The 26,464-nt window shown below is 32.4% G+C and overlaps 1 protein-coding gene across 1 annotated transcript; it reads right to left on the reverse strand.

The window, feature by feature from the left end:
* Positions 1-83: 83 nt before the first annotated feature.
* Positions 84-26,105, reverse strand: LOC143056245 (cytochrome P450 3A4-like). Its single transcript, XM_076229331.1, has 14 exons — positions 25,948-26,105; positions 19,911-20,007; positions 19,432-19,484; positions 18,092-18,188; positions 17,558-17,674; positions 15,656-15,744; positions 13,707-13,855; positions 13,241-13,368; positions 11,674-11,794; positions 10,217-10,374; positions 5,123-5,211; positions 3,328-3,465; positions 1,915-2,077; positions 84-419 (listed from the first exon to the last, which is right to left on the reverse strand). The coding sequence occupies exons 1-14, from the start codon at positions 26,019-26,021 to the stop codon at positions 345-347; spliced, it is 1,548 nt and encodes a 515-aa protein (XP_076085446.1). The 5' UTR covers positions 26,022-26,105; the 3' UTR covers positions 84-344.
* Between the last annotated feature and the right edge of the window lie 359 nt (positions 26,106-26,464).

Consider the following 26,464-nt stretch of genomic DNA (forward strand, 5'->3'; position numbering starts at 1 on the left):
TTTATCAAAATATGGACCAACATGTCAGACACCAAAATTCAATGTTTCTATCAAGAATGTGGAACAACAATGTACACGATATATGAATGACACCAAAATTTTATTTTTATATCGAGAAAACTTACATGACACCAAAATCATATCTTACTATCAAGAGTATGGACTGTTTTTTTTTTCAATTGTCAATTATGTCAAATAAATGTTATATTTTGAAAGTATGCTCAAAAGCAAGTGCAGCAATATATTTTAAAATATAAAAATCTTCAAACAATGTCTGTCAAGTTACGATGAAAACATTAAAATTATTTAAACAATTTGAATCAAGTTCCAATGAAAATATTGGATCATCTCTTCTCAATTTTCAGGTGAATTCCATTAAGTGGTCTGGTGATAAAACCTTTTTCAAGAGGCATTGGTATCTGTAAAAAATAATAGAGCATTGCAATTGTTTTCTACATGAGAACATGTCTGTATTAAGTCAGGAATATGACAGTTGTTATCTATTCGTTTGGCATGTTTGAGCTTTTGATTTTGTCATTTGATTAGGGACTTTTCGATTTCAATTTTCCTCGTAGATATGTATTTTTGTGATTTTACTTTTTCCTTTGATTAGCAGGTTTTTCATTCATTTTTTTGTCCATGGCTTTTCAGATTATTCTTGACTTACGAGTTTAAATATCCATGTGGTATATTTCGCGAAATTACGACCAGACATCAACTAAGTGCACTGTATTCAGCTAAACAAAAAAAAAACCAACATAACAACATGTTCAATGGAGTTAAATAATGGTGTCAAGGACAATTTCAAACAAACTCTTAACATTAAAAATGTCCAATCTGTAATCAAATGATATATTGCATGTAACTTATGATACATTTTTCTCATCTTTTGTTTTTATCGTAGATTGTTCTATTACTGAATCCAACTAAAGGAAAATGCATTTTTAAATTCAATTCCACTGAGGCTTAATGGAGGCTTGTTTCAGTAAACCATTACCAATTTTAAGTCATTGGTCAGGTAAACAGTGAGAAATAGACAAAAGAATGATAATACAAAATTATTTTCGACGCCTTATAATGTCTTTTGATCATATCTAAATAGCCTTAAATTGACGCCACAAGCATGACAATTCTCAGAATTGAACTTGTCACTGAACAAAAATCAGTTATACTGTTGATAAACTTGTAACAGTATGTAGAGAATTTTCAAATAGAAAAGTGACTGTAAAATTAAGATGAAATAACTTTTATAAATTGTATTACATAACAAATGGATCAAAAACGGTTTTAGTCCCAAGTAAGCAATGTCAACGTTAACGATATCTACAAGTTACTATGTACAAATCACTGATGAAGTATTCACTCTCTTTAACCGACCTTATGATTTGACCTTTAAACTGTTTTGATTCAAACGCCCCTAACGAGTCTTGTTTAGACGCAAAATTCGTCTGGCGTACCACATGTATAACCTTATATCCTCAACCGACCTTAACATTTGGCATGTTAACTCATTCCCAGAAGCGACACATGTACAATACCGTGGGTGTTGAATGCGAAGCATAATAAGATGATAACTCATTCGTTTACTGAGGGAGGCAGGTATTGAAAATGAATAACATAGCATTGTGAAAACTGAAATTTATTAACTTTGGTCAATACAGAATGAAAATGAATATTCTGCAATCCAAATTGCAGGAATCGAATGTGTATAAAAGGGAAAATAAAAAAATAGCATGAATGCGTAGCAACAGATGAAAATAAAATGTTCAATCCTGAAAAAGATTAGCCTGCATCGCCCCTCTCTTACCCCCCCCCCCCCATCACATCCAGGATATTAAATATTCGTCTCCTGGATAGTTGTATTAGAAGAATTTTACCACATCTCCTAATGTTTATATTAATGTTTCCACCTACCTCTGTTTTGGAACCGACTACAAACTTAAAATTCTGCACCGTTGAAATGAGAGCATACTTGGTTTCGATCAAAGCAAGTCTCATACCGATACAAACACGTGGTCCCAAGCCAAAAGGAAGGTAACTGTACATAGGTCTTGTAGCCTTATTCTCATCTGTAAACCTAGACGAATTTGAATACATATACATAAAAATGATATAAATGCCTAAGGATAAATTATTCAGAATAAAAGAGTTGTTGCAAGCGTTTGTATGCATATAAAGTGTGGCACTCTCGCTCCAAGAGGCATCGGATTTAACGTCCCCATTCTAACCACACGTTGCAAACGGACTACACACTTTGGCAAGTGTTTTACGTCCGTGTGAAAAAATCCAAAGTAATCATATTTATATTCATTAGTTATTCTTGAGGGGTATCTTATTATAGACTAATCTTACTTATTAATATAAAAACTTGAATTAGTCAAAACCAATAACCAATATCTGTTCATTGGAAATAGATTTAACATATTTTCAGGTATTCGCTGAATCTCACAAACGACCAGAACATTAAAAGTTATACTTGCTTTCAAAATGTACAGATTAAAGCACAAGAAAATAAACCAAGAGGCAGATACAACCTATGTACATCTGATAAAGTTTCTTTTTAGATTCCTTCAATAGCCAAGGATGAGTTTCCAATTAAACAAGCCTACATCATCTACATGATTATTGAAATCTAAAAACTGCTATAAATATCTGCAAAAAGTGTAATGTGAAAAAGATTCCCTGCAAGTTTCGTTGGAATCTTTTCAAGATTTTTATAAGTGACTGAATTCAGAATCAGTTTTTCACAATGAATTACTGAAAATATTTTTTATATTCTTTAGATGAAGCTGAACTGCTTTTTTTAAGATTGGATTTGTAAATTGTTTTTCTTTGTCTCCAGTTGAGACATAACTGTGCTAGTCCATACTACTACAAATGTATGTTACTGCTTGAATAATTTCGAGAATGCGATTTTTTTGCGATGTTTCTATCTTTTCATAAAATTGCTACGGGATGGGCGAATAAATAAAAATTCGCCTTTTAGAATTTATTTAGCATGATTGATTGGTATGCAGCATTTCTAAAATTGCAATACTTTATCTTGCATTACTGTAGACTGTTCATCAATTACAAAAACAAAACTACGCAAAAATTAACGAATTTACAATGTTCCGAGTACCAATTCAAATATGATCTTAACAGTAATTCGACTTTGAACCCCGGTATACTACTGTTGCCTTTATTTACATTCATAAACTTGTGGGAAAAAAATTACGGATTAAGTCATCTATCAAATTCACTAAATGATAGAAACTTCTATTTCATAACATGTCTATATGTGAGCGTGTAAAATTTAAAGAGATTTTATGATTTCTAGTGTTTTACCTTTCTGGATCAAATTTCTCTGGTTCAGGCCAGTATTTGGGATTTCTGTGCAATGCAGATATTGGTATAGTTACATCAGTGTCCTTAGGTATAAACATTCCATTCACCGTGATATCACTTTTGGCGCGTCTGTTAATCCTGCGTAAAAATGGTACTTATTAACATATTTTATATATTTTATCTATTGCAAGTATTTATCACTGTTAAACGCATCACTGACCACTAAGGTTGAGAAATGACTGACCTATGGTGGACTAGAAATCTGATCAAATATTCTCTACTGTGTAAACCCCAAACACACCTGCAAATGAGTTTTATATTACTGGATAATGTTTTGTATTATATTGCAGTGATTTGATTTAGGGAGCTATCATTTTATTTTTATTGGGGCGGGGGTGAAGCTAGGATAAAATTGGGGGGAAAAGGGAGGACAAAGAAATGGAGGACTGAATATTCATGCTAGCCTCCCCCATAAAAATGAAATGGTAATCCCCTTTATACAATTAAACCATTTAGGTCTGCATTGACCCATCAGTGGACGAAACGCGCTTTTGGCGAAAATACAAATTTTAAATCCTGGTATCTATGATGAGTTTATTTATTGCAAACAATGAGCCGAAACTGTCATTTCAACTCTAATAATGCATAATAAAGGTGTCGTGTCTTCATAATTTATAATGTGAGGTGCCAAAGTGAAAAAAACCCAAAGAGAATGACGCTAACGTCATAAAGGCTTCAATCAGTAGACATCGATCACATAACACATGAAAATCCGGTACATCAATGCAGAACTAAATTGTTTAATTGTATAAAGGGGATTACCATTTCATTTTTATGGGGGAGGCTAGCATGAAAACTCAGTCCTCCATTTCTTTGTCCTGCCTGTAACACATTTTGGTTACAAAATATTTTGATCGTTGGTTGTGGCCAAGGTTTTCCTATTTACTATTTAATAATGAAGATGAATTTCAAGGACATATTTTTGCAAAAGTGAACCTTGTGCTTTGTTAAATTATTTCAAGTTAAAAAGTTGTCAATAAACGAAAATACCACGTTATAAAACAAGGTTTTTTCCTTTGTAAAATTATTACAAGTTAAAAGGTTGTCAATAAACGAAAATACCACGTTATAAACTAGTTTAATTTTTGACAGCAAATCTATCAATTTGTGCACTCGAGTAAATGTTTTCTTCATGAAATTAGTCTGTCAAGTATAAATATGCTTCTTTAATGCGTCAGAACTCGAACTGATAATGTGTGAAATTTACCAATTTTAACTTTTTCATTTATATAAGGAGGTGCCAATTCATTTAAAGATTTGAATACCAGAACAATTTTGTGCTACCGAACTGTTTTTTCCCGAATATTAAGAACGCTCAAACCTATACATTTGAATCATTAAATTTGTTTTCAAAAACATGTATGTTTTTTGTTAAGCCTCGAAGAATCATATAACATTATGTTACGTGAAAGCGCAATTTTTTGAAGAATATACGAACTTATTTTGAGTTTGTTATTATACAAGAAGAAGGTTTATTTAAAAGTTATCCAATTTGACCAGGTTGTGTAAAGTCATATCTTAATAAATTGAAACAAGACAAAAATTGAAAATGAAAATGAGGAGTATGTCAAAGAGACAACAACCCGACCAAAGAGCAGACAACAACCGACTTAAATTCCCTCTTAAATGAGGAAAAATAACATCTTGAGCTCAGTTTGTAATAAGACTATGAAAGGTATATACATGTACGTTGATCATATTCTTCTCAGCACGCACATTTGAAGTATTAATATACCTTGGTACAGCTGCATACAGACGAAGAACCTCTGCTAGGAACATCTCTAGATACTTCATGTTGGGAAGCGAATCATAGGTAGGAGGACTCTGTAAAAAATAAAGAGTTGGACAATAAAAAAAGGACATTTTTAACTCAAAAGTGGAAAAATTGACAACGCCATAGGGGGAAACGAAAACGTCGAATAGACAAATAAGTCCACAAACTGCTATATAGAAAACTGTAAATTGGGCAACATGAACGCCCTCTATCCTCGTATCCCCCTAAAAAGCGGATATGTTTTCAATGCTCTGGAAGGGAATGTTGATCCTGATCCACATGTGTCATATATAAGGATACAAATGTATCTTCGTCGATTGTTTTGTTTTTCCTAATATTCTTCGAAAATTAGTGTCAGAAAAGTATGGAACGCCACAGCTGTCTTATGTGGAACTCTGATATTACTATATGTTGTTTTATTATTACTTAATGATATTTTGTCTTTACTTAATATGGTTTTGACATTACGTAATGATGTTTTAATATAACTCAATATGGAATAGTCATTACTTAATGATATTTCGATATTACACGATATGGTTTCGTATTGACTTGATATAGTTTTGTCATAACTCAATATGGTTTTGTCATTACTCGATGTGGTTTCACCATTATTTAATATGGTTGTGTCATTAGTCAATGTGGTTTTAACATTACTTAATGTGTATGCGACTTAACGTAATGTAGTTGTTTCATTACATGATGTGGTTTTGTTATTTCGTAATGATGATTTGTCTATTCTTTATATGGTTTTGACATTGCGTAATGATGTTTCAAAATTTGACGATTTTACACTACTTGATGTGTTTGTTTCATTATTTGATGTGGTCTTGTCATTCTTTGATGTGGTCCTGTCATTCTTTGATGTGGTTATCCCATTACTTGATGAGGTAAAACCACGTGACCAATACGGAAAAAAAACTGTTCTATTTTTAGATAGATTGCCTTGAATGCGTGTGGCCATCCATCTAGTTAGTGTTCAAATTAAAGTTCGGGTTACTGTTTGAGTTAAACTTTGAGTTAGTTTTCGAATTCAAGTCATGCTTAGAATTAAAGTTCCAGTAAGCATTGAGTTTCGAGTTGGACTTCGAGTTTGAGTCACATTTAAAGGCAGAGTTCTAGTTTGAGTCACTTCTTGAGGTAGAGTTTGAGTAAGATTCGAATTTAAGTCTCATTTAGATTAATTAAGATTTCGAGTTGAAATTCGAGCTATTTTATATACCTTTTTGCGTACTAAATAAACAATGTTGCAGTATACAAACGCAACATAGGAGTTGAGATAAAGTTAGATGTGGTGTGATTGCCAATGAGACAACTATCCACCAGAGTTTAAATGCAGTGGATGTAAGAAATCATATATAGGCAACCGTACAGCCTTCAACACTTTGTATAGTCAGCTACAAAAGGCCACCATGCACTGTGAAAATGTGAAAAAAAATCAAACGAAAAAACTAACGGTCTATTTTACAAAAAAAGACAAATATGACACATATGTATACAACGACAACAATTGAACTTCATGCTCCTGACTTGGGGCAGGTACATAAAGAAAGTGCACGTGGTGGAGTTTAACATGTATGTGAGCGAACATCGGACTGAAACAGTAGTGTAACAGCACAACACGAGAAAAAAAATGTAAACTAGACAAATTGATGCCCCGCACTCCACTCATTTAACCGCTTATACCCCAAAAAGGACAAAGTTCAATTTTTCTCCCAAAAGAGGAAAAATAATAAAAAGAAAAAAACCCTTACCACATGAACACCTTTAATACATGTACAAACAGCTAGCAGAATGATAAATTTCTAGCATTCAAACTGTAGGAGGATTTATCTGGAAACGCCCTACTTATGCAAGTAAATTTCCCAAAAATGACAAAGTTCAATTTTCTCCAAAAGAGCACATATTGATAAAAATTAAACCCTGACCACATGCAGCACAACTTCAATATATGTACAAACAGACAGTAAAGAGAAAACTTCCTAAGATTCAAACTGTTGGAGGAGTTATGCGGAATAACTATATACCCATAATGGGACGGAAAGACGGACGGACAGAGGTTAAACACTATGCCCCCAACTTTCAGTTGCGGTAAAGTTGCGGTGGCTTAAAAACAGTTTCAATTGGCTGACACAATAGATTGGTATGACTGGGTAATTTAAATCCATCGGGGTTATCTCGGGTTCCCCAGAAAGGTAAGGAGATTCTGCTCAACGTGTGGCACCCGTCGTGTTATTCGCGAAATTACAAACCGAGTGATTTGGTTTTATTTGGAAGTTCACATTCGAGTAAAAGATGAAGGTATTATGGTTACGACAACTAGAACATGTTTGTCGTTACATGTGAAACAGATATTCCAAAAAGTTTATTTTTCAATTAGTGCGAGGTAGATCAGAGAATTCAATTGATTAATAGTAAAAGACTGATATTCGAACATATGTTCAAATGATCATTAACGCTAAAAAAAAATTCGGAGAATTCTTATTTTTATAGTATTGATGCTTTGTCGCTTAGGTTAAGCCCCTCCCCCGATTTTCCTGTGACTTAAGTGTAAGTTGATTTGAAGTGTCTCATTTGTTAACAAAAAAGTATTAGTCTTTTGATTTGTGTCGAGCCTGCGACATCAATGTAGCGGCAGTGAGACACAACAACGTCGTAGAAAGTGGTGTCATATCGGGACCTTTTATAGCTTACTATCGGGTATGGGTTTTGCTCATTGTTGAAAACCATACAGTTTTGTTTTAGTTAAATAAAATCGAATTTAACTATTTTGACATGATAACTTTATTACCTCCATGGAGTGTTTTAAAACTTGTATAGGAGTTTTTCCTCAATATCAAGAAAAAGCATCTACAGAAAAAAACAATTTTTTTTTAAATTTTAACGATCAATGTACAGCCGATCACAATAAGGCTTTTACACTTAAAGCAGCAATATCAGGCGAGACACAGCGTTCCGTGGACTATTTTACAAATTTATTATAATACTGTTTCTATTTGAGAACTTCGGATCAAATAACAGGACCAAGTGGTTTGGGGATATCCCAATTATGTCCAAAATACTGTCAAATTTTAAGGATTTTATTATTTTTATTATTGTCTGCCGTTCCCCTTTTTCATACCAAATAACTCTGAACAACCACTCGAACTTTAATTTGAACTTAAAGTGCATGGTGGCCTTTTGTAGCGGACTATACGGAGTGTTGAAGGCTGTACGGTTGCCTATATATTATTTCTTACATCCACTGCATTTAAACTCTGGTGGATGGTTGTCTCATTGGCAATCACACCACATCTAACTTTAATTCAACTCATATGTTGCGTTTTGTATACTGCAACATTGTTTATTTAGTACGCATATCCCGGAGACCTCTTTTCGGAAGCCCGAGCAAAAGACCTTGTTCCGGGATAGAAAATTTAATTACGAACTCAAAAAGACATATAAAATAGCTCGAATTTCAACTCGAAATCCTTATTAATCTAAATGAGACTTAAATTCGAATCTTACTCAAACTCTACCTCAAGAAGTGACTCAAATTCAAAGTTGTAACTAGAACTCTGCCTTTAAATGTGACTCAAACTCGAAGTCCAACTCGAAACTCAATGCTTACTAGAACTTTAATTTTAAGCATGACTTGAATTCGAAAACTAACTCAAAGTTTAACTCAAACAATAACCCGAACTTTAATTTGAACACTAACTAGATGGATTGCCACACGCATTCAAGGCAATCTATCTAAAAAAAAGAACAGGTTTTTTTCCGTATTGGTCACGTGGTTTTACCTCATCAAGTAATGGGATAACCACATCAAAGAATGACAGGACCACATCAAAGAATGACAAGACCACATCAAATAATGAAACAAACACATCAAGTAGTGTAAAATCGTCAAATTTTGAAACATCATTACGCAATGTCAAAACCATATAAAGAATAGACAAATCATCATTACGAAATAACAAAACCACATCATGTAATGAAACAGCTGCATTACGTTAAGTCACATACACATCAAGTAATGTTAAAACCACATTGACTAATGACACAACCATATTAAATAATGGTGAAACCACATCGAGTAATGACAAAACCATATTGAGTAATGACAAAACTATATCAAGTCAATACGAAACCATATCGTGTAATATCGAAATATCATTAAGTAATGACTATTCCATATTGAGTTATATTAAAACATCATTACGTAATGTCAAAACCATACTAAGTAAAGACAAGATATCATTAAGTAATAATAAAACAACATAAAGTAATATCAGAGTTCCACATAAGACAGCTGTGGCGTTCCATAGAAAAGAATAGAATGGAAAGAAATAATGTCTAATATAGAGAATAACATTATTGAAAAACTCAAACGAGAGTACAAAAAGAAAGTTGTTAAAAAATGTCGTACAGCATTTGAAACTCCACGAAAAAAGCATTTACGACTGTTAAGAAACTTCTTATTCACGAACATCCCTTTAGTACCCTATACACAGATACTTTTAAACAGCAGAAATTCAATATTCAATTGGTAATACCGAAGACGGAGTTCTTGTACATATTCCGATAGATAAAAAATAAAAACATTTGTTATTGCTTACATTTTGTAGTTGACTAAAATTGCAGTAGATTTTTCAAGAAAGCAATTTCTTTGTTATCATAGTTTCTGGAATCAGCTTAATTGTTAACTGATACTCTACATTTTCTTTCGTGAATAAATGCTTGTATTTCGTACCATGGTGTGTGACTAGCCATTATTGTTCAATTATACAAAATTTTCATTATACAAGAATGTTTGATTTTTCTTGTGCTGAATGCCATTTTCAACACAATTGCTATTTTCGCTACTTACAGTTTTATTTTATAGAGGAAGACAGAGTGCCCAGATAGAGCCCCGACATTCAGTAGGAAAACTGACAATTCTTGTTAACTAAGATAAGAGTCCAAAAGGAATGCACCTGCCATGTGTGGGGTTCGAATTCACGACATAAGTGTTTTTCGGCTAGTGATGCAGTACTTAAACTACGAGGTCCCATGAGAATGAATTCGTCATACCTTTCCTAGTTCGTTGTCAATTTCAGTAAACAATCTTTCTTGCATATCGGGATGTAAGGCCAAAACATAGGCGGCAAAAGAAAGAGTGGTCTTTGTTGTATCAAAGCCAGCTCCAAAAAATACCATGGAATTCGTCAATATTTCATTTTCGTTCATTCCTTAAAAAATAGAAATCAATCTGTATAAGAAATTTCATTCGTAGATACATGTTCAATACTTTTTTCTCTGATTTTTCGAGAAGTCATTTATCTGTAATACATAGATAACTTACATGTGTCCTTCCAGAACACCTAATATAATCCACGGTTTTTGTAGGGTTCGTGTTAATCAATCTTTAGTTTAAAGTTGTTATTTTTTGTAAACTTTTATTTTCCTTTTTGTCTTATTTATATTTTTGCCATGACGTTGTCTGTTTATTTTCAACTAATGACTTTGAATGTCATTTTAGTATCATTCGCCTATCCCTGTTAGTTTTACTTGTATATATATAGATATGTGTGTGTTCAACTCAGTTATTTTATTGTTGTTGTTACTTTTGTTTATGTCACAAGTATAATGTTACTTATATGACAAATAAAGATTATTATTATTATTAATTCAAACATTTTTATTTTTTTTTTAGATAAAACAAAACACCAAATCTATCTGAATTGATATCACGTGAAATCAGTAATATAAGAATTCTAATTTGAACCTTCTGTGATTGGTCAATGAATTCATTAATAGAATATGCATTTAAGCTGCATTATATACAATACGTCATCATATAGATCTGACATAGTTATCTTCAGTCTCAACAAAATGAAACCCGCGAAATGAATTGATTCCTGTTTCATGACCCTTTTTATTTATAAAAGCAAGGGCCTTAATCTTTTCGACAACTAGCCGTTTAGAAAACATTCAATAATAAGGAAATATTTTATTTTCTAGGAACACAATTGTCGTCCCCTATTGCTAGTTTAGCTTACATACACATATTTTGTTTGAAACGTTACCTTTGTTGTACATGAAGACCTCTGATAGACGTATCTACACTTATATGCAAATTTGTCCGCCATTACGTAAAATCACACAGGTTCCCGTAAACTTTTACATAGTTTAAAATATTTGACGTCACAATTTAAAAGTGATTGTTGCTTGACGTCAAAAGGTGATTCGGAGTAGATCTAAGGTCATTCGGAGGCAAGATTCAGCTAAATACCAAAAGTGTAAATACGTTTATTACAAACAAGATAATTTATATAACTTTCTCTGTTGCATTGTTTGAAATATTGCTGTCCTGAATCTTTTCAACATCTACTATTTGCTATGAGTTTGCTTATTGTTGAAGTCGTACGGTGACCCGAAGGTATGTACATCCTCGACCTTTAATCCCATAAACAATCTTCTTATTTTAGTATGTAGGTGTACACACACTCGAAAGCACTTTAAAGAACATAAGCTATATTACTGCATACCTCTATTTTTGTATTCAGAAAAGTCAAGTCCTCCCAACTCATCAATCCTCCCATTTTCTTTTTCTTTGGTTTTATCTTTATGAGAGTTCAACATCAATTGAATAAAATCTCGGAAATGACTCTAAAACGAGAAAGAGTATTGCTTTTGGGGCACATGACTCATATGGAAAACAATAAATCATTTGAAAAGAAGATGCAGATAAATTAGAAAATTTGTCTGATCTATTTTTGTTTATTAAGTTCATGTAATTGCAAAGCATACTTAAATATTACCATTAAAATATGAAGGAAGTTGTTTATTTAATTCTAAGCCATTTAGCATATCGAATACAAATAACAACAAAAGTTCGTGCAAAAGTAAAGCATCAAAAGCGAAGCAAACTGTTTGATTTCACTCATTACCACAATAATTTCAGAACAAAGTGCATTACTGGACGTGGTCTTACTATTTGTGTCGTAAGAGAGCAATCATCAGATAGCCATTTTAATTTCTAAGCTTAATCACAATTGATGCATGAATTAGTTATGTTTTCAATATGAGGTATAAATAACATGTAAGTCAAATACTGTTCATTTGTATGGTTGTTTGAATGTTTAAGTCAGTTTTGTTGTATGTCTTTGATGAACATGTATGTTTATACCGTTTTGGCTGCTGGATCCCAATTTTGTCATATTAACTCACATATTGCACAATGTATATATATCGGACCAATAAACAAGCGTCATACACGTGTGATGTTTAACTAGCTATAAAACCAGGTTAAGTCCACTGTTCTTCGAAAAATGTCTGGACTAAGTCAGGAATATGACACATTCGTCTCAACTCGGCCGATTCCGTACCCTCATAGAAGGAGAGTAGCGGATTCTACCGAGGATTGCCGAATGGAATATGACAGAGTTTTCCATTCGTGTCGTTGGTTGATATATTCTAACGTTTGATTTTTTTCAGATTTATAGATTTCTTTACTCCTTTTGAATCTACTTTGGAGTCCGGTATTTTTGTTAATATTGTTTTAATTATATTTCAATTCAATCCAAATATTTATTGACATAAAACTACATATTTATAGTATGTGACACAACATAACAAAATGAAAATAAAAAATAATTATAAAAAGTATAACATGATCCAGATAATGAAAGATAGTTCACAATATATAAGAAAAGCAATAAGGCTACACTTAAAATACTTTGGTTTGCCCAAACCCTTAGGCCTACTAAAGGTAGAGCCAGTGGGTAGGTATCTAGGCATTTTCTTTTTTTCGAAAAAGAACAATTGAAGAGTCAGATGTTTTAACTCTTCATGCCTTTCTTCTGAATGAAAAAAACCCCACTTTTTCACATCAAGACATTAAATATTTTGAGTAGGCAACTATTTTCTCGAAAGGTAGGGTTAGGGAAAACAAATTTATTTTTTTGAATGGGCTAACCTACAGAGCACTATTTGTAACTTCGAACCAAACTCTGAAAACGTTGTACATAACGTCCTCTATGATAAGCTACATGTACGTTGACTTTAATGTGCGAAGCAATCTCACCACTGTTTCAGAGATTAAATTATAATTACATTGGAGTTTGACTTTCTTTCTGCTACTAACTGCTGTACTATATTTCTGAAAAAATCCTCCGAACCCTCTCCGAACACTGGAGCCTTGAACAAAGTTCCCATCAGATTTTTCAAGAATGGAAAAATCACTAAAAAAATTGTATTATACATCATAATTGCGTTAATGAATAATAAATCAAGTTATTCTATATTTCCATTGTAAATTGTGCTAAGAAAACAAAAAGAAAACGGCGAATTACAGTTTATCATATAACACGTATTTCAAAGTAAAAGAAACTTAAAACCATATGTTTATAATCATTTATTGCAAAATTTCAATGAAAAGTTAATAAGGCCGTACGTTGACCTATAGTTGTTAATTTTAGTGTCATTTGGTCTCTCGTGGAGAGTTGTCTCACTGGCAATCATACCACATCTTTTCTTTTTTTTTTTTATAAAAACACCATTATAAAGAAACATCACTTACTAACTATTACAAAATATGGCTTTACAACGCTGTCCGTGAGTGTTTTCTTTGTATTGGTAACGAACTCGTTGTCTGGTTCTTTTTGCGAGTTCACCTGAAGACCAAATGCAGTGCTTGCAATAACATCCAATGTAAAACCACCAAAGACCCTGAAATATATAAATGTGTACATCTGACACATGAACAACACATTTGTTGAGAAGATACAAATACAATGTGTATATCTGACACATGACCAACACATTTACAAAAAATAGTAATATACATGTACATGTGTATGTATTTTTGACACATGAACAAAACATTATTTGAAGAAAAAAAATAGAATACAATGTGAATATCTAACACATGAACACCATGTGACCAACACATTTTTGAAAACAAATATAAAATGTGTGTATCTGATATACTACAATTGAACATGCGGCTTTAATTTAATAAAAGAATGTCCATGAGTTCGGTTTTAAGTTTTTGAGTGTTTCTTTATTGCTCGCTATATGGAGCATTTTCATGTTAAATGTTGCATTTCTAGGTTGAAGCAAATGTGTTGACAGCTTTGTTAACATATTAATATATTGATGTGGAGGCGACACCCATTTTAAATTGTGGGACTTGTCATTTTAAATTAAGGATATAATCTTTAATAAGTAGGTCTCGCTATAAATGGTAATTTTTAATTTACTCTTAAAAAAGTTTGCTAGATCTGTTAATGGTAACCAGTAGAGAAAAATAGCTATTCTCATATAAAATACCAATGATATTTCAAATTATTTTATTTTTCTTCCTTTGTGAATATTTTGAATGTCGTGTAAATATCCATTTCTTTTGGGTTTGTGGTGAATATTTTGAATGTCATGAAAATATCCATTTCTTTTGGGTTTGTGTTTCACAAACCCAAAAGAAATGGATATTAATATCACAAACCCAAAAGAAATGGATATTTTAATGACATTCAAAATATTCACAAACCCAAAAGAAATGGATATTTTAATGACATTCAAAATATTCACAAAGGAAGAAAAATAAAATAATTTGAAATATCATTGGTATTTTATATGAGAATAGCTATTTATTAACACCACTTGGTTTGCACTTCCTAAATAATCTGCCATTTAACGGTTCTAAACAGTTCTACCCTAGATCTGGGCTAGAGTACAACTGTCCGAATCAACTAAGATAAATCAGTCGAAGTTGGTTCAAAATTTGTTTTCGGGTAGAACAGTTCTAAAAATGTAAATAAGAGCAGCTTTTCTATCTTAATTAAGAACAGGCACAGTTGACTGAATATCCGTGCACGCCATATTTTAAAAATGTCCTGTACCAAGTCAGGAATATGGCCATTGTTATATTATAGTTCGTTTCTACGTGTGTTACAATTTAACGTTGCGTCGTTTGTTTTCTCTTATTTTTGAGTGTAAATTGACATTGCGATAAGACTTGTCACGGTACTTGTCTATCCCAAATTCATGTATTTGGTTTTGATGTTATATTTGTTATTCTCGTGGGATTTTGTTTGATGCTTGGTCCGTTTCTGTGTGTGTTCCATTGTAGTGTTGTGTCGTTCTCCTCTTATATTTATGCGTTTCCCTCAGTTTTAGTTTGTTACCCCGATTTTGTTTTTTGTCCATGGATTTATGAGTTTGAACAGCGGTATACTACTGTTGCCTTTATTTAGATTAAAAGTATTAATTGAAAAATTATTAACAGTCGTGTTTGCCATGTTTATTATTCGTTTGTTGTTTATTAGTACAAACCACGTCGTTGGTTTTTCTTCTTTGAATTGTACATTTGGTCATGCTCATTGTTTAGGGCTTTACATTAAACTATATTTATTTATATCGTCCTGAGATTTCTGCTATCATTTTAAATTACAATCATACCACATTTCCTTATAATTGATCTATGGATTTCATATCAATAAATCAGAAACAGTTATAAACCATACTCACTCTGTCATTTCAACAGTATCATTTTGTTCTAATTTACCATTGATATTATCTACGAGATCATCACAGCATCGCAGTATCATCGGAAGCATCTGGTGAATACAGAACAAAGAATATTAACCGAAAAGGTTTGATGGGATAGTATAAAATAAACTTACAGAATCATAAATAGGCACCGTGTCATTCGTATCATTGTTGTCCGACATTAAGACGTCAGCAATAAGAGTCAATTTTGCCAACTTCTGTTTCAAATTATGTAGGCGTCCATTGCTTTGCATTTGGGTATTAACATATGCAAATGAGGTAATAAACCTATACTATAACAGAACGTTTTCTACCGCACGCGTGATCCAATTAAATGACATGATTTTTGAAGGCAGACAAGCTTTTTTTTGTAAAGGTAGTACTTGTACAATCGTTTAGTTAATTGAAGGTTCTACAGTCGGAAACCAGGTTGAAATAGAACAAAAGAATCGAAGCTCTTTGTTAGAGAAGGCGATAAATGTTTACTGTATTGTTTACTATAGTGACAAAATTTTTAAAAGTTGATAGAAACAAACAAAATTGCAATTTTTTTCTTCTCAATTACGAGGTGTTTTATTTTAAAAACACCATTTGCATAAGTTTTCAATTTATCTAGAACATAGTTAAGCAGAACAATTAGATATCAAGTCGACGACATGGGTATCTTTCAAGTTGGATGAAGAAAATGCATAAACTCCGATTTTTATGAAAAAATTACCACGGACGGAAAACATATCGATCTATTAGTTCAGTAATTTTCGTGTCTGCCCTTCCATTATGTGACTGAAGAAAAAATTCCAAAAAATGGGTAACAATTGTATCGAAAAGAGAAAATCGAGTGCATCTTTTTATGTTAGGGCGTGTTTGAGTTGAGTATTTTGTCTTGATATCGTACAAAGTAAGAATATTTCATACATCGTCTCGCTTCAGATTCTATCATTTTTATATATTAAAGCTACAGGTTGACTTTATAACACAAAAAATCACAGTACTAAAAGATGAAATATATGGGTCATGTGAAATACCTATCTAATGAGTCACAAAAACAGAGAAGGTGTGTTCGAATAGCTATTTTTTTACTGAAAGTACTTGACGACAGTCTTTCAAGTTGGATGATGAAAATGCATATCTTCGAAAAATTCTAATTTTTTGTGTGCGATTACTAGGCTTTATAGTCTTCATACACTAAAAAAATCTAGTCTGCCCTTCCACGAAATATTTAATTACAATTTTTTTAAATGTTTATGCATTTTCAAAAATTCTACCTGACAACCGATCAGACAATAGTTTTAAGTTGAATCAATGCAGACAAGATTATTAACTAATGCTCATTAGCTAAATGATACATTTGTCTTTTAAAATACAACTGACATATAAGGATCGTAATGGTGCAATGTGGATAAATTTATCGGTTTCCAAGAGCAATATTGGTAGCGCGTCATCCCTACAATGGCTTCCATTTCTACGATTGTGAAAATGAACTGGCGTAATGGGGAGATAATTTTGACGAAGTAGACTCCTGACTGTCTAGCGATACAACATATATAAATCCCCTTTTATCTGTTGCATCTGTTTGGTGACCAATTTCATCATAACATTTTACAGTATTGCGAATAATTCCTATAAGAATTACATTATAATTTTCCATTTACTGTAGAAGATTTAGGGTAAAATAGTTTTAAAAAAAATGAAATAAAACTTAGCGTTAAACAGACATTAACTCCAAAGATCAGACTTGGAGATATCCACATCATGTTAACTCTGGTGGATACATGTCTCATTGGCAATCATACCTCATCTGCTCATTTTTAATATATGAAATTAAACATTCATGGCAATCCTATCACATCTGCTCATTTTAATATATGAAATGACACATACATTCTTTAATTTTCCAGATGTAAATGTAGGTGTCATAGTACTTCTAATGAACTTCCAGTGGTCATCTTCTGCAGCTGTTATCATACTGTCCAACAAATCATCTGTCTTTAGAATCAGCTGCAACATAAAATGCTCTATAAACAACACAAATTAAACAATTTATCACCCTAAAGACGTTTGTTTTCCCGTTTGAATGATTTTACACAAGTCGTTTTTGGGGGCTGTTATAGCTTACAGTTCGGTGAGAGCCAATGCTCTGTGTTGAAGACCGTACTTGACCCCTCATGGTTTTGCTTTTTCAAATTGTGATTTGGATGAATAGTTGTCTCATTGGCACTCATACCACATCTTCTTATAACTATTAACATTGATTGGGTTGTTGAGCTTTTCTTAAAAGCATTTACTTTTTAATTTGTTAGTGGTTATTTCGAAGCGTACATTTCATGCCCTATTCTTTTACTGTTAATTAATATAACGACTCGCATTTGTATCCAACCAAAGCATTTCTTAGACTAAATACAATTTACAACTCACCACACGATTGGTAAATGTTTGATATTCTTTGACAAATATTTCTTTAATCAGATCTGTATCTGTAACTAATAGTACAGGAATAGTTCCGTTATATACTCTGCAAAATAGAGTCAAATGTACATGCACTGTAATACAAAATGAATATGAGTACATACAGCTGATCAGTATCTGCGTCGGAGAGAAATCGACATTATGCAAATGGACGTTTACTATCCGGGTGCGCGATTTTCACGTGGTGCAGAAGACCCATTGGTGGTCTTACTAGGTTGTTTTTCGCTCTTTGGTCGTGCTGTTGTCTCTGTAATAACACAGTCCCCATTTTAATTTATAATTGTATGTACATGTGTACGACTGCGATTAACCGGTTTTGGGGGTGAACACTAAAAAAAAATCAAAATCCAAAAAATCTGGAGGCCTATGAGATGACTTAATTTGTTTTTGTTATAGACGAATACTGTTACATGTAATGCAGTACAAGCTAGTGTTTATTTGTCAAATAAATATGTTTCAATGACATTTTTGTCTAATTTCTGTATTGTACCTTTGATATGCTTTCACTTAGATACATGAATTTAACTGAAACTCGTAAATCAATACATTTTCTTAAAAATCAACATTAGCTTGTACTGCATTATATGTTACAGTATTAGTTCATACCGATTTTAAACAAATTAAGTCATCATCTCGCAAGCCTCCAGATTTTTTTGAAAATTTAGTGTTCACCCACAAAACCGGTTTGGCCACAACATAAAAACTTCCAAGTTTATTTACAATTTTTACAGTGTGGATATGTTAAGTATGTTTAAATGAACATATGTTCCCATAGTTTAGGACTTAATTCATTACAGGTTGAAAAATACAGGCAAAGTTTATATGTTTATGAAGGGTCCTATATTTTTACTTTAGTGGAACCTTAACTACGAAATAAAAGACGAATAGTGGTCTGTTATGTGGGGTTGCATATCAATTGAATTTTAAACAATTACATACTTTGCATTGAGATTTTTCAACCCGAAAAATAGTTAACAGATGTATCAATACTGAGTTGAATAAGTTCTAATTCTATCATTATATTATTCCGTTACGCCAAGATGGCGTTAAATTTAATTGGATACCCTGCATTTTTTCACGCTTTTCAATTAGATACACCCGTTCTGGATAACGACCTCAGAGATGTATATACTATACTTGCAAGACACTATGTGTAAGCTAATCATGTGTAAATATAATGCATAATTCTATACTAATGTGTAAATAGCTTAACAGCTCTTTAAATTGCAGCTTTTGCTTAACACTGTGTAATACACGTGTTTTAAAATATTATCAAATTTTAAACGTACCCAACTACACTGCCATACTTTGGAACAAGGTCTTGGTCAGTTTTTGATACTCCCTAAAAGACAGTACAATATCAATAATACAGACATTTCTTTTGAAATTTAGCTTTGATCAAACCATTATTAAGTATTTTCCTAAAATTGAATATAAAATAATAATGCTTATTGTTCGAAGAAATAAGATGTTTCAATGTTATAAATATTACACCATTGTACTTTTTTTGTTCTTTTGTCCTTTTTTATCTATAAAGTGAAGAACTGCAAAAAACAAAATTTATACAATCATTGTAGTAGAAATTGTTAAATATTACTTGTTCGTTGTGTGAAAAAGAAACCTTTCATGACATTATGTATATAACCTTGACTTGAAGAATACACACGTTTTCGTGCTAAGCCTATCCCCACTCGTTATTCAAAATACAAGAACACTAACTGTGGTCAAGTACATGTAGTACCTATTGCATGTACTACCTGTACCTTACCTTTACTGCCAAGTCTTTAATGCTGCCAAGGACAGGGAACGGTATTGGTCCTGGAACTCCTAGCCTTCTCCATAAAGTATGCTTCCATAATGTGTATCTGATGGAAAACACATGGCATTTCATTTTTTTAGTGATTAAGATTATAACTCAATGTTGACTGATGTACCTCAAATTTCAACATTTTTACCTATTATGTCTGTTTTATTTGCTAAAAATATGTAAAAGAAATTTTAAGCGTCTGTCATCAAAGTGAGAGAGTTGGCTAGCTATTAAACCTGGTTTAATCCACCATTTTCAACATAAGGAAATACCTGTACCAAGTGGGAAATGTGACAGTTCAGAGGCCCCCACAGGGTACCCCCTCAGGTCGCAAGGTCGCTTTTAGATTCGACGAGAGGTCGTTTTTAAGGGAAATGTACAGGTCGCAGGTCGTTTTTCCCAACACAGAGAACGGAAGTCAGTCGGAGGTCGTTTTTTCCAAATTTTACAGGTCGCAGGTCGTTTTTAGAAGGCCCTCAGGTCGGAAGTCGCCTCTAAAAAGCCCAGAGGTCGCAGGTCGTTTTAGACCCTGTGGGAGCCTCAGTGTTTTTCAATAGTTATAGGTGTTTAAGCTTTAGATTTTGCTATTTGTTTAGGGTCTTTTCGTTGAATATGTTCCTTGGTGTATGGTATTATTGTTGTTATTTTACTTTCTGCATCAATCTCAAGTACCAGTGGAAAAACTTTTACATTTTATTCAGGTTTAAATGACATATTAAAAAAACGAGGCAAAACATTATTGTATTGTAGTCAAGAATTTTGAAATTCTATAAAAACAAAGTTCCCATAAATTAAATCTTCTTAGTACTCTCCCTATATATTATTCAATTCATTTCGACATGTCAAACAAGAACTTATATGGTTTCTGGGTTAGGATCTCGACCATGTTCAAGATATTTAAACATTCTCAACAGCTGTGGATGGGAACGACCATGGGGAACTTATATGATCTGTCATTCAAATCGCCCTTACATGACAAACAGGAAAACGTAATGCTGGGGTGTCGTCATATCAACTTTTTTCAAAATATTTGAACATTCTGATAAAGAAGAGAGTGTGGATGACCCAGGGGGGCTAACCTTGTATATTATTCAATTTATATAGGTATGAGAAGATTGTACATACATATTATTTAGTGTCGGAGGTCTCACTAATTTGCATAGTACATGTATTTAAACATTCTTAAAATGACAGGGAGAGGAGATAATCTGTTGTGGCTCACCCTATGATATTGTAAAAATAATTCTCAATACTAGGGCTGTATTGAACCCTTTGCGCTCATCCTATATTCTAGATCTATTTGATCTAATTTGTCTTGTCATGTTTAACATTTACAATCATTAAAATTTACATACCTTTACTGTTTTGAGTAATTAAAAAAAAATATGTTCAAGGGTCAAATCTAAAGGTGACCATTGACCTTGACATTTAAGACTGATCACGTGGTGCCATGATCATAACTGAAGGCCCCATGTCTACAATGTATTTACATTTCATAAATTATGGGCTACAAATACAAATTCCTTATATTATTCTATTATAGTTTAGAACCCCTTTTTGATCCTCCCAAATCAAGAAGCAGAATTAGTAGAAGAAGATTTAAAAGATTTTAAAATTTCCTTTTAGGAGCCTTTATAATAAAATTTGAAACGGAAATGCTAATTTTAAATTGTTTGATCTGACATTTTATATTTCAACCTTTGTCCTACAATTTATTTAGATACAGAGAAAACAACAAGTCACACTATGTCTTATAAAGCAGATATCAATTTAAAATCTAAATAATCTTAAAATACGGCAAAAAATATCGATTGTTTGAAAACGACGGAATACATGTACAGTTGTAATTACGTAACAATGAATTATCCGAACGATAGAAATGTACAGAACTTATTGAATATGTTATATTGACCTAAAAATGGTTTAATAATTTCTGTTTGTGTTTTGTCTAATAAGCATTTATTCCAGACTTCATTTCTGAAAAATTTTTTTTATTTTATTCGGCATAACTGGGAAAAATGAACTTGTGAAAGACAGGCTGAAAAGGAAAAGTCTGCACAACAAAATAAAGAACTTAGGTCAACAAAAAAGTAGTCAAAAATATACGCGGAACTAGCAACAGGTCTAAACGGATATTCCGCCCGAAATGCCGCATATCCCCACCCCAAAATAGAATGATCGTATAAAGATAGTAACATCAGACTGACTGGTGTCAGCAAACACGTCAGTTATATCCGTTGTGCTAAAGCCTGTACTAACAATAGTCTCGATCATCCAGCCGCTACAAACTGTTACATAAATTTTAATGCAACCTGAAACATCGAGTACATGTAGTTATATTCTTTCATGCGTGTCCGTGCTACGCAAGCAAGTTAATAATTATACAATAAATAACAACGTTTGTATTGACTGGGACCACTCGAACAGTCGTGTGTACGCTATAAATACATTTTTGAGTCGATTTGTAGTATCTTTAACTTTATAAATACTTGATGGGAAAGTGCTATGACGCCAAAATATGAACTTCATCCAAGATAAGTTTGTTGTATCTATCTGTAGTGTATAAGGGAGTTAAAACTTTGCCTCTTGATATGTGTAAAAAAAGGGGGATAGGAGAGATGCGCAATGTTGTACACATTTAAAGGAGAGAACGCAATCCAAAACCATAAGCAGAAGAAAAACAAAGTATATCTAGAAGATGCCATTTTGTACAAACACCAAACGGTCAAAATGATTTATGCTCGATTTGTTTTTTAACAAATGCATTTACAAACATATAAGAAGTGGGACACGTTGTTATGAAAAGTAATTAAATATACTGTAAGTGTTAGTAAACAAAGTCTGGACTGGTCAACTTAAAATAGAAAAATCCTTTTTTGCACTTTTAAAAGGCATTTTTTTTTTACACTCAAAAAAGTTCATAAAAGAATACAAATGTTGCCAGTGAATATATACCAATTGGTTATCTAAGCTTTGAAATAAAACTATGGCATGAGGAAAACAATGAAAATTCGATTTTATGCAAAACAATAGACAGTAAAACAATAGATCCAGCATCAATATAAGAAGGTGTTAATGAGGCAGCACCGATGAACCCAATGACATACATTACCAAAAGTAGACATCAACATGATTAGGAGGTCATACTGTAGACAAAAACAATTATTGAGAATAAAACTACCAATTAAAAGGTTGACATTAAACAAATAAGAAGATGCGGTATGAATAACAATTAGACAATTATCCACCCCAAGTTCAAATGAGGTGGATGTATGCAATTGTAGGCAACTGAATGGCCTTCAACGATGATGAAAATTCATGCATCATGATTTTGATAGAGAATATAAACAGGGAATGTGTCAAAGAGACATCACACGACAAAAGAGCAGGAAACACCACAATGCCACCAATGGGCCGTGTCTTCGTCCCGTAGCAGGATTCAGCTTGCACCTAGACATTTTATAATGTATATTTCTATATGATGTTTTTTTCCAAACATTTTGTTTTTTATATATGCTATGCTGGTGACCATAAATTTTATGATCTTAACATTTACTTCCTTTTGTAGACAACCAATGATGATTTCTGGACACAGATGTTATTTGTAAAATGTGAAGAATTAAAAAAAAACTATAATATTCGAAATTTTCATTGTATCATAAACAGCTTCAATTTTATAACAAAAAGATTCAAAGATTTGTATTTCATTACTGAAGCAGCAATCTCTATAAATAAATCACAGTATCAAAAATGTTGGGTAAACATTATTTTGACAGCAACCACAAAGCGAAAAAAGGTACACAGACATATATTTAGTAATTAAAACAAAAAACAAGAAACACATTGTTGTCAGATAGGTTATAGAGAATTAAGATTTGTATTAACAAATTAAAAATCATATAAACAATTTAACAGATTTCACGTTTGAACTGTATCTCATTTACATGTCTGGCCCTTCTCAGTTAACTATATGGTATGGAGTTTTTCTAAATATTGAAGGCCGAGCAGTGATTATATTTGCGAATATCATGTCATTTAAACTCTGCTGGGTTGTTGCCTCATAATCAATCATGCCAATCTCCTTATTTTATATAATGGTTCACATGTACACGAGAAGTTATTGTTCTTGTGAAGCTGCCCTTTAACACATGATGGATATTATAATAGTTTGTAGTAGGAGAATACACTTTTCAGTTATTTTTTTTAAAGTTAGCATGCAGTATGGGATAAATACCATTCCATCTTTTATACCATGTGATTGATTCAAACTTGCATGCATTCAAAGAGAATTGGGTTTCATGAATGGCTGGTTAACTTTCTTCATAGACACGGAGACTGGCAAAGTGGTATTGTGTGAAGGTTGGTCCCTCTTTTCCCAAAAGAGATTAGGCGATATATAGATTATTGTTGAAACATTCAGACTATTCTGACGTTTGCAATTTTAAGATCAGTTAAATTGGGAAATAAAAAATGAGTTGGCTCATAGTGTAATCTCACTGCCAGTGATAAGTTGTTAAGGAGGTTTTTCTATATTGAAATCTTAGTATTTGTATGAGTTGTTTTTCTTTCAATAAACATTACTTGATGTGTGCTTTTCGAGTAAGGTAAGTGCGTCAGATATCTAAAAAAATATATAAAAAAGGAAAGCATAAATTATAACAAGAATTTACAGAAATAAGAATAATGAGACAAAACTAAGAAAAATGGATAAAAAATAAAGAATACAGACTAACGTGGATACAATATACCGACTGTTGGTTGCTGTACGTCAAGTGGCAAATATTTCATACATGTTCAGAACGATGGGATACAATATAAAGAATAGAGAATAAATATAGTAGTGTGCTATAATATGAAAATAGAGAAAATTTGTATTTTATAGTATGACGATCAGAAAATATTAAACGTGGTGTGTAAAATATCAAAAAAATAGATTGATTTTGTGTTGCTTGGTTATTATCTTGTGGTAAATAATGACAACGTTCAAGACAACAAAAAATATAAAGATCCTTGATTATAGCCTGTTCAGGATACATGTCGGAGAAATTATAACTGGCCAGAAAATTAGGTTATATTGTATTGCTTTATGTACAAAGGTCCACCTACGGATCCCTCTCTTAGCGCGCAGAGCGTGGTATCCTCTATACACGAACAGTTGTGGATCCAGAACTTGTTATAAGGAGGGCACTATACAGTCATGCTATAGTGTTTCCCTATATAATGAACCCGCAAATTTTCCCACGAAAAAACAATTCTTTCCGAGTTTAAATTTTGTTTTTACATGTGTACAAAATTCAGGAAAAAAGATCACTACTAAATGCAGTTTTCGATCGTTCTTTTAAAATTGCCCATTTGCAAGTTGGGCAACATAGGGTCAGCTACAATAATATCAGTTTTAATAATCACGTATACACGTATAAACGTTACACTGTTTACTGTTGTTAATTTTTTTTGAATACTGTAAAATGGGGATAACGGATGTGCTATTTATAGATATGCTCTATATTTAATTATTTGTTACGCCCCTATAAATACCTGACCAGTCTGGTTAATCACCCCAGACGCTATATTTAAATATGCGTCGACTAGTACTAACAAGGGAAAAGAAAACAAAGGCGATGATTTTATTTTAAGGCATATGAGGGGATAGATTAATTCTCAATTTTAATAGGCAAATCAATTATTAATTATTCATATCATTTGTACAACATAGTACCCTCATTTCCCATTGACAGTCGTCTTGGACATACATGAACTGTTTGCCACTGGACGTTAAGCAACTAATCAGTCAATTCCAATGCCAGTCGAGATTCCCGTACTGTCGGTTCGAGATTTTAAATACTAAGTATTTGTATTAGAATTACCGTTTAATTGTTATACATGTAATCTTTGTGATAACTTAATAATTCAAACAATACAAAGATCTAATGGATTAAATATAAAATTAACAATTAAAAAAACTAACTTATTTGCATAAAAATTATGAAGAAAAACTTACAAATATAGTGTAAGAATGAACAGTAGAATCGTGAATATCCACGAAGGTATATCTACCAGACCCAAAACTTCCATGTCTACAACGTTAATACCTGGTGAAATAAGTATGTTGACTGAGAGAAAAAAGGTTGAAATATAGGTCGCTCAAATATACGTGTGTCCTAGATCGCAACTTTATTTATTGATTTCATCATCCGTATCTTTACATGTCTAGAAAAGTTTTAAAATGAGGCCTTGAAATCTACCCGGATTATGTACATTGCCAAATATTGATTTAGTGAGCGTACTGGAAATTTAACTTTAATTTTCACTTAAGTTTAATATTAATAGAGGTCGGTCATTTAAAAACGTATCAACCGTATCATATACGTTAACGTATCCGCATCTGCAGATATACCAAAAAACAGTATGTGATCCCAAGCTTTAATTTTATGTACTTTCAATAATGCAAATGGGCGACTGATTAAATTCTAATGCAGAAATTTACAAAACAAATTATTAGGAAATATCAAGTTTTT

The sequence above is a fragment of the Mytilus galloprovincialis genome, chromosome 13 (assembly GCF_965363235.1).
Source record: "Mytilus galloprovincialis chromosome 13, xbMytGall1.hap1.1, whole genome shotgun sequence".
Classification (NCBI taxonomy): domain Eukaryota; kingdom Metazoa; phylum Mollusca; class Bivalvia; order Mytilida; family Mytilidae; genus Mytilus; species Mytilus galloprovincialis.

Excerpts from the sequence above, each read along its gene's own strand:
- LOC143056245 (XM_076229331.1), bottom strand. The coding sequence starts at position 26,021 with ATGGAAGTTTTGGGTCTGGTAGATATACCTTCGTGGATATTCACGATT. Across the intron at positions 13,369-13,706 it reads GCCATATTTTGTAATAGTTA|TGATTTTTCCATTCTTGAAA; the intron begins GTAAGTGATGTT and ends CAATTTTTTTAG. Across the intron at positions 3,466-5,122 it reads CTGTATGCAGCTGTACCAAG|GATTAACAGACGCGCCAAAA; the intron begins GTATATTAATAC and ends ATTTTTACGCAG.